We start from the raw sequence: 8,402 nt of genomic DNA on the forward strand, positions 1-8,402 counted from the left end.
TCTACTAGTGTATATTTTATAAAGTTTTCATTTCATCCTCCAATAATCAAATGTGAGTGTCACTGGAAGACACTTTTGGAGGTAGTAATGGGACCCAAATGTTGCTTTTTATCAATTGATATTTCCAAATTTTCAATTCTAATTGCCTATTTAGTTTGGACCGAGCTAGATGAGGATTATTACTGTTATTTTCTTTTAATAAACATTATGTGCATATTATTATTTTTATGTAAAATACTCGTGATTATAAGAAATATGTTTTATATAAATATTTGAATAATAATACACAAAATGTTTCTTTAAAAAACACTATTTAATAAATAGAAATTTTCATCATTAATACTCATCAGATATATGCATTATCTGAATCCGGAATTTCCATAACTGTCTTTATTTTTTTAAACTAAAATTCATATATATATATATATATATATATATATATATATATATATATATATATATATATTTTGTTCTTACTATATATAAGATTTGTAATTTATCTTTGTCTTCGTTGGCTAATAGACATATTTATATTCATATTATATCTGTGTGAATATTAACTAAATATTTTTTATATAAATAATAAAAATTATAATTATATAAGTATTAAATATAAATAAATATATATATATATATATATATATATATATATATATATATTTATAAAAGCTCAGGTCTTCATACACGGTTTTTTTATTTAACAAACCGCGGCGCACACAGATTTATTCAGCAGTTTTTTTTAGATATATCAACATGGTCCATGAGGAAGATGTTTAAGAGTATCTTAAGACTTTAGATTGAATTAATATGATTCAATTAGAAAATAAATAAAATTTAATTAAGTAAATTTATAATTTATATCAAACTGAATATAAAACTCTAAATTTCACATCAAAGAGGTTATAAACATGGAATCATCTTCATAACGAGTCAAATTTTTTAATATCAACAAAGTCTGAGTTAATCATTTCTCTAGGATCAATGTTGTTGCACTTAATAATATGTTTGTTACAATTTTAAATATTTTTTAAATTAAATAAATTTTTTTCATTATACAAAAATAACAAATAGCATAATATAAAAATAACTCTTACAGAATTTATTTATTTATTTCTTCTACATTTTTTCTGTCAACTATCAAATTCTCTTGAAGTACTTTTTTCCTTTCATTCATTTTTGAACTATATAAATGCAGAAACTTGAAGCTAAGAGTATATTACTGATTTGAGAAACTACATGAGGAAGAAGGATCTACTGATTATGACTTTTAACAAAAGCCAAATTCATAACTGATGTAGCATTTTAATTTCCAAAACTTTATCACCTTTCTATAAAACTTAACATGTGAACAAGGAATTGTAGTGAACAACCATGAAGATCCTATAAATCACCCATTTTAAGATGATTTTGGGACCAAAAAAAAAAAAGAAAATAGAAAAAAAAATGAGAGGACTCTGAAATTATCCCAGTACACTTAAAATTGCAGGGGCTTAGGAGCCCTCCCCACACACTAAAGAAAATAATTTACAGAACAAATAAAAATCAGTAAACATCCTAGAAAAAAAAAATGGTATGAAGCTGTTTTACTTAACTAAGATCTTCATCCCAAAACAAGGCAAAATAAATAAATAAATGCTCTATTTGGTAGTTTCAAAATAAATTCTTAACATAATAAATAAATAAATAAATGTTCTATTTGGTAGTTTCAAAATAAATTCAGAACACAGTGTCCTTCATAACTCCCCTGCTGTTACTAGCCATGTTCCAAATCCCAGAAAAATCATTAACCAAATTTTTCATTTTCTCTTGTTTAGGATATACTATCACCGAGGAATCATTCGATATTTCACCCATCGAGGCCAAAATTCTCAACTCAGATTCTTCCAAACCTTTAGCTGGACCAAAACTACACCTTTCATTACTATGTTTTGCCATGGCATCTTTGAATTTCTTGATCTGGAATATAATCATAACATACACATAGAATAGAGTCAAAATTTAAGAAAAGACAAAAAAAATAAAGGAAAAAAATTGCACATGATGTGAACAGTATAAATAAAATAAAATTCTTACAGTTGCATTGGTACAGCTAAAGCTACAAACTCGACCCTCCACACCTCTGTAGAATCTGAAGAAAGGTAACACGTGAATGCGCAAACCGTGACACATGTTTTTCAGTTCATCGTAATTGACTCTCAGAAATATTGCATTTGGGTGCAATCCAGCTATTTGACAGATCTGGTCACATGAAACCATGTCAAATAATGTTGTAACCAGAAAAAAAAAGAAAAGAAAAAAAAGACACATACATACCTTTGAATCAAGGGCTCTGCAACCTCCACAACCAGGTGAATAGAAGTCAACCACAACCAATGAATCACCAGCGTTGAGCAAAGAATGAACTAATTCTTGTGCTGAATGGATCTCAATCATGTTAGGCTTTAGATTCTTTTCCCACCACTTCAAACTCTTGCTAACACTAATTGTTGCTTGTGCCTAATAAAAAATGCAAATAGATAAAAAATAAAGTAATAAAGTATTAGGAAGTAAAAGGCTTAGATACCCAGAAAACATACATGAACAGGAACACTGCTAGAGGCTTTTGAACTGAAATACCCTAAACCTTTTTCATCTAGGGCAACAGATTCTCCCATGAAGACATTATTCAAAACAGAACAACCCTTTGATTTTACTTTGGTCGAAGAACAAGGCACCAAAGCTCCTTTGGTTTTGGAGCCAAGCATGTTCTCGTTCAGTTCAGGAACACAGAAAACACTCTTAAAGGATCGTGCCATGATTAGTATGAACTCAGAAAGAAGGGATCTTGTTCCTCAACTCACAGATCATGAGATGAAATTAGTGTATTCGGCAGTACTAGTTTCAGCTTTAAGAACCAAAACCAAAGTAGACAAACCCAAATGTTGTTCTTTTATGCGATAAAAACGATGAAATTGTGAAGTAAAAATTTCAGCTTTGCAAACTTTGATAAAACGCTAAGAATGTCAAGCCTCAAAATTAAAAACCACAAAAGGTATCTCCTGGTAATCAATGGATAAAAGCTAAAAAGAACGAGCCTCAAAGAGACAAAAAAATGTTACTTTCTTGTGAATGTTTTGATGAGCTCATGAGAGAGATTAGATGTAGTGTTTTCTATCTTATATAACATTGAAATGAACGTAGTTGGTGGGGTCTTTTCTAGATGACATTGTGAGTAAAAGGTAAAGTGAACGATACCTTCATTTCATAATACATTATAGTAACTTTATCCGTTTCCATTTCATGGTGTTTCTTTTGACCGGATCGTGAACATTATCCACATCACCTTTATCCTTTGCATTTATTAAGGATAATTATCACCGAATATAAACAGCGCCTGCATCTGCATCGCTGCCACTTGAGTTGTCTCAATCATGTCGCTTGCGAGACTCTCTTTAATAAAATAAAAAATTACAGCTAGGATAAGTTACTGTGTCATTTGATATGAATTGTGATCCGAAATTAGATTAAATTTAATACAACTTGTTTCTAAACACATATTGTTAAAATTATTTCACTTACTAAAAAGTATAAGTGATTTAAGAATTAAACTCAACACTAGTGTAGTAAATCCAAGTTATTTATTGAATCCATATTGTTGAAAAGAAAATAATTAGATTGATTGGATTGTAGTGATTAGGTTATTTTCAACTTATTAATTTATACATACATTATTATATATATTGAGTATTTCAAACATTTGATTAGTTTATAAACACATTATTATTATATATTAATAGTTTACAAAAAGTTATAATATCTTTTTAAAACATAATAACTATATTATCATGCATGTTTGTCTATAACTATTAAGATTTGTACCTTATATATCATAATCTCATATACCAATCATGTTAATTACACTTTTATAACTTTTATTTGTAACAATCAAATATTTAAAAGCAAATAAAAATATATTGATATGAACAAGAAGATTCTAAAGATATTTTCTTTTATTTATTATATAAATATTATTAATATCTTTATTTCAATAATTCACTATTTGCAATATTTTATAAATACTATTTTTATTTTATTTTATTATATTTTGTTATAAGCATCATCGGTTAATTTATAATTGTTAAATATTAAAAGATAAAATATCAAGTTTTAATTTATTAGTTTTTTTATGAAAAAGTTGAACTCACAATCTGTGATATTCTTCCTTCTCAAAATTTTTTAAACTAACTTTATATCTATTAAATGTTAATGAGAAGTTTAACTTATAATCTTTCTTCCTCGTCTTTTCGACTTTTATGATTAGACCAATTTTATAACACATTTAAAAAGGAATGTCACGAAGTTGAGATACATAAATATTACAAAAAAATATCTCATTAACAACTAATTTTAGTGATCAAAAGTTGTTAGACACTATAATGATCAATTTAGATACCAATTTATAAAATAAAAAATTATTGGTTACAAAAATAGTCACTATTATGAGAAAAAAAATATAACTACTAGTTTACCTTTTTGTGTGTGCCTTGTGTTTTCTTGTATTGTTTTCTTTTTTTTTTTTGCGATGACCATATATTCGATTGGAGCATATCAAGTTGCAGGTTCAGAGGTACCTTTGGAGGATGAGGAGTCATCAGTTAGAGTTGTGGAAGGTCTCAATGAGCTATAATGTTGGTTAGTTTTTGTATAAAGTTTGTTTGTTTAGTTTGAGTGTATAATGTTATAGTTTTATAATCATATTTGTAAGACTGTATTACTATATTTTATATACTGGATTACCTATTTTGAATACTATAATGAAGTATTCTATTCAACTTTAAGCTACTAAAAATGAGATGTTACCGTAATTTCATTCTAATTTTTATAATTAAAGTAAGTATGTAATAAATAATCAATTTACTTTTAAAAGTAAGATGTTATATTACTTTTCATTTTTTTTAAGGATTGTGATACATTTCTTTCATATAACTTTTCAATTCTCAAGTTGCATATTATATAACATGAAAAAGGTCATGAAATTAAGATACATGAAACACACGTTATAAATATTTGAAAAGTTTTAAGGTAAAGTAACTTGGTAAACACTAAAACCAATTTGCTTAATAATTTATAAGGGCCAATGAATATCCATGAAAATTTTCTAAATTTGAGAGTTCTACTAACAACTTCACATATATGATTGTTTAGAATGTAGAAAACAACGATCGAGATATAACATCTTTTTCCTTACTCTTCTATGATATAAGTAAACCACCAAGAGAAATACACTACCTAGTAGTGGATTTCCAATCATTAAGATATTGTTCCAATCTACATCACAATAGACATGCAAGTCTAAGACGACGTAGAAAAAAGCAAAAGAGGCTGAGATTGAGTGCCCCAAAGATACCTAAGAATACGAAGAACAACATTCCAATGAAATGTTATGGAAGCTGAAACAAACTGACTAACAACATGAACAACATGTGCAATGTTTGGACGAGTCACAGTAAGATAAATCAGACTCCCAACAATAGTTCCATCAAAATCATCACCAGTAATAATCATATTATCAACATATAAGGATAGCAAAATACATCCTCCATTGGTTTTTTTGACAAATAATGCATAATCATGTTGACTAGCAACAAAATCAAAAGAGACAATTATTGTAGATAGTTTCTGAAACCAAGCACGAGGTGCTTATTTAAGATCATAAAGGACTTTTTTAAGTTTGCAAACTTCATCAGATTTGTGAGAGACACTTAGTGGTGGAATCATGTAGACTTCCTCATGTATATCTTCATTCAAAAAGGCATTCTTTACATCCATTTGAAAAATCTTCCATTGAAAAATAGAAGTGACAACAATCAAGGTACAAACAATAGTCATATTTGTCACAGGAGCAAATGTTTCCTCATAATCCATGTCATACTCTTGTGTATATCCTTTTAGCAAAAAGTCTAGCTTTATACATTTCAATTGAGCCATTTAATTTTATCTTGATTATGTATACCTAACAAGATCCAATAGGTCGTTTTCCTGGTGGTAATGGGACTATAAGTCTGATGTAGAGCAATAAGTTCCTTAGTCATAGCATTCTACCAAAGTGGATCACAAACAACATTTATATAAGATAAAGGCTCATGAAGATGATGAATAGACACAATAAAAGTAGCAAATGAACCAGAATAAGAGGAATAAATAAAATATGGTAGTTTAGTAGACTTACGATTACAACTAGGTCAAACATGTTGCAAAGATACCACAACCTCAATAGATGATTGAACATGCATAGTAAGGGAATCAATAGGTACAACCTCTAATGCGATATACGTAATTGATGCTAAGACAGGTTTTGTAGTTCGTATGGAAGTAGGTGTAGTGTCATCAATATCAAAAGGATCAATTTTAATAGCATCAGATTAGTCAAATAATGAGATAGTTGGAATAGAAAAGAATGGAATATGTTCTAAAAACATAACCTGATGTGAGACATACACTTTTTTACTAGCTAGATCAAAGCAATGATATCCCTTTTGACCAAGACCATATCCCAAAAAAACATACAAAGCAAACATAGCTGATAATTTAGTACGTTCAACATTTGATTTTAGAACAAAGAAGGTACATCCAAAAGCACATAAAGTAGAGTAATTAGTGCATGACCCTACAATTTTTCGAAAAGAGACATACCAGAATTATGTTAAATCGGGATCCAATTCACAACATGAGTTGTTGTAAGAATAACTTCCCCTAGAGGAGACTTAGAACATCGACAAATAACAAGGATGATCTTGTAGTCTGAACAAGATGATGATGTTTTCTTTAAACAATGTCATTTTATTGAGGAGTGTCAACGCAAGAGGTTTAATGTATAGTTCCATTAGAGGCAACTAAAGTGGTAAAATCATTAGAAATGTATTCACCCCAAGTCGCAGTGAAAGGTTTTTATGGTAGTAGAGTATTAGGTCTTTACAAAAGCATTAAAATTTTTTAAAGTTATAAGAAAATCAGACCGACATTTCATAAGATAGATTCAAGTAAAATGAGTAAAATCGTCAATAAAAGAGACATAATATCTAGAACCCCTTTGGTGGATACAGGAGAAGGTCCTCACACATCATAATGTACAAGATCAAAAGGAGAAAGGGAAGAATATATATTTTTATAAAATGGTAAAGCAGAAAATTTTGTTAGTTTACAACCACTACAATCAGTAATATCATGACTATCCAAAGTACCCAAGACTCTCATAGCACTAAAATTTTTAAAGGAGATGCAAAAACATGAACCAAACGAGAATGCCACAAATAAAAAAGCTGAAGAAGAAGAAGACAAACAAAACGAAGATAAATCCACACTACAAGGTGCAACTATTGACTCCTTGAATTGATTCAAGACATAGAGTCCACCTTGTCTACGACCTATCTCAATAACCTTTTGAGATATGGGTCGCGTACAAAACATTCAAATGGAGTGAAATACATATTATATCCAAAATCACAAATTTTCCCAAATAAATAATATTCGTAGCAAGACCAGGTATGTAGTAAACATAAGATAAAGACACATATGGTGTGACAGTGGTATCAATACCAGATAATAGAACTGACTCACAGTTAGCGGTTGTAACATATGATTAATTAATATATTTAATAATTTTCTTATAAATAAGATAATCTCATACATTTTTTTAATATTTTATGTTATCAATAATAAATTTCATATTATTTTGTAAAATAAAAAGTATTTTAATTTTGGTGGGGAAAAATATTAAATATCCATCTACTTTGAATATAGGACAGTAGCATCTTTATATGACCGCAAAAATTAGGTGTCATTTTTTAAGATCCATACTATGAGAACCTAGAAAATCACATTAAAAGAGTGACTATGTTTAAAATAATGAGATCCTATTATTATTATTATTATTATTATTATTATAATAAACCGCTTATATATAAATAAAAATTTCATAAAAGGATTTCATTATTTAGAAAACACTATCTCTCTAAAACTCTGTCCTCTAAATTCTCTCTGACTTCTCTCTAAAATATCTTACCATTCTCTCATCCTTTTTTAAATTAGAGACCGCCAGAGTGATCACTGCGGCGAGATCTCCAAATCTGTCTGATCAGAACCTTGAATTGAGTAAGTTATAATTCTGCTATTTTCTCGTTCTTTTCTTGAAAACCCTACATGTGTTGTAATCTGTATCGCATGTGAGGTTTGCATATCTTGTAAAAATTCTTTGTCGATAAGTGGCTCTAATGATGTTCTCTAATCATGTTTATGATAATTTTTAGGTTGATTTGTGAGCATCGACAATAGAAAATGGATTTTAGGTTTTTGGCAGTAGATTGTGCGAGTTAATCAAGTAAGAGAAGCTGATAATTGAATTTAATTAGAGGATACAATGAATG

General features: G+C 28.6%; 1 protein-coding gene across 1 annotated transcript; it reads right to left on the reverse strand.

Annotated features, from left to right (window-relative positions):
• Positions 1-1,432: 1,432 nt before the first annotated feature.
• On the reverse strand, positions 1,433-3,140 carry LOC114162460 (thioredoxin-like 1-2, chloroplastic). The gene is made up of 4 exons (XM_028046363.2): positions 2,577-3,140; positions 2,314-2,496; positions 2,074-2,238; positions 1,433-1,956 (listed from the first exon to the last, which is right to left on the reverse strand). Exons 1-4 carry the CDS (start codon positions 2,793-2,795, stop codon positions 1,717-1,719), a joined length of 807 nt encoding a protein of 268 aa, XP_027902164.1. The 5' UTR covers positions 2,796-3,140; the 3' UTR covers positions 1,433-1,716.
• Between the last annotated feature and the right edge of the window lie 5,262 nt (positions 3,141-8,402).

This window comes from Vigna unguiculata, chromosome 9, assembly GCF_037176805.1.
Source record: "Vigna unguiculata cultivar grain cowpea cultivar isolate G323 ecotype 2 chromosome 9, ASM3717680v1, whole genome shotgun sequence".
Classification (NCBI taxonomy): domain Eukaryota; kingdom Viridiplantae; phylum Streptophyta; class Magnoliopsida; order Fabales; family Fabaceae; genus Vigna; species Vigna unguiculata.

Coding starts and splice junctions, on each gene's coding strand:
- LOC114162460 (XM_028046363.2), bottom strand. CDS start 2,795: ATGGCACGATCCTTTAAGAGTGTTTTCTGTGTTCCTGAACTGAACGAG. Junction 2,497..2,576: donor CTAGCAGTGTTCCTGTTCAT/GTATGTTTTCTG, acceptor ATTTTTTATTAG/GCACAAGCAACAATTAGTGT. Junction 1,957..2,073: donor TTAGCTGTACCAATGCAACT/GTAAGAATTTTA, acceptor ATTATATTCCAG/ATCAAGAAATTCAAAGATGC.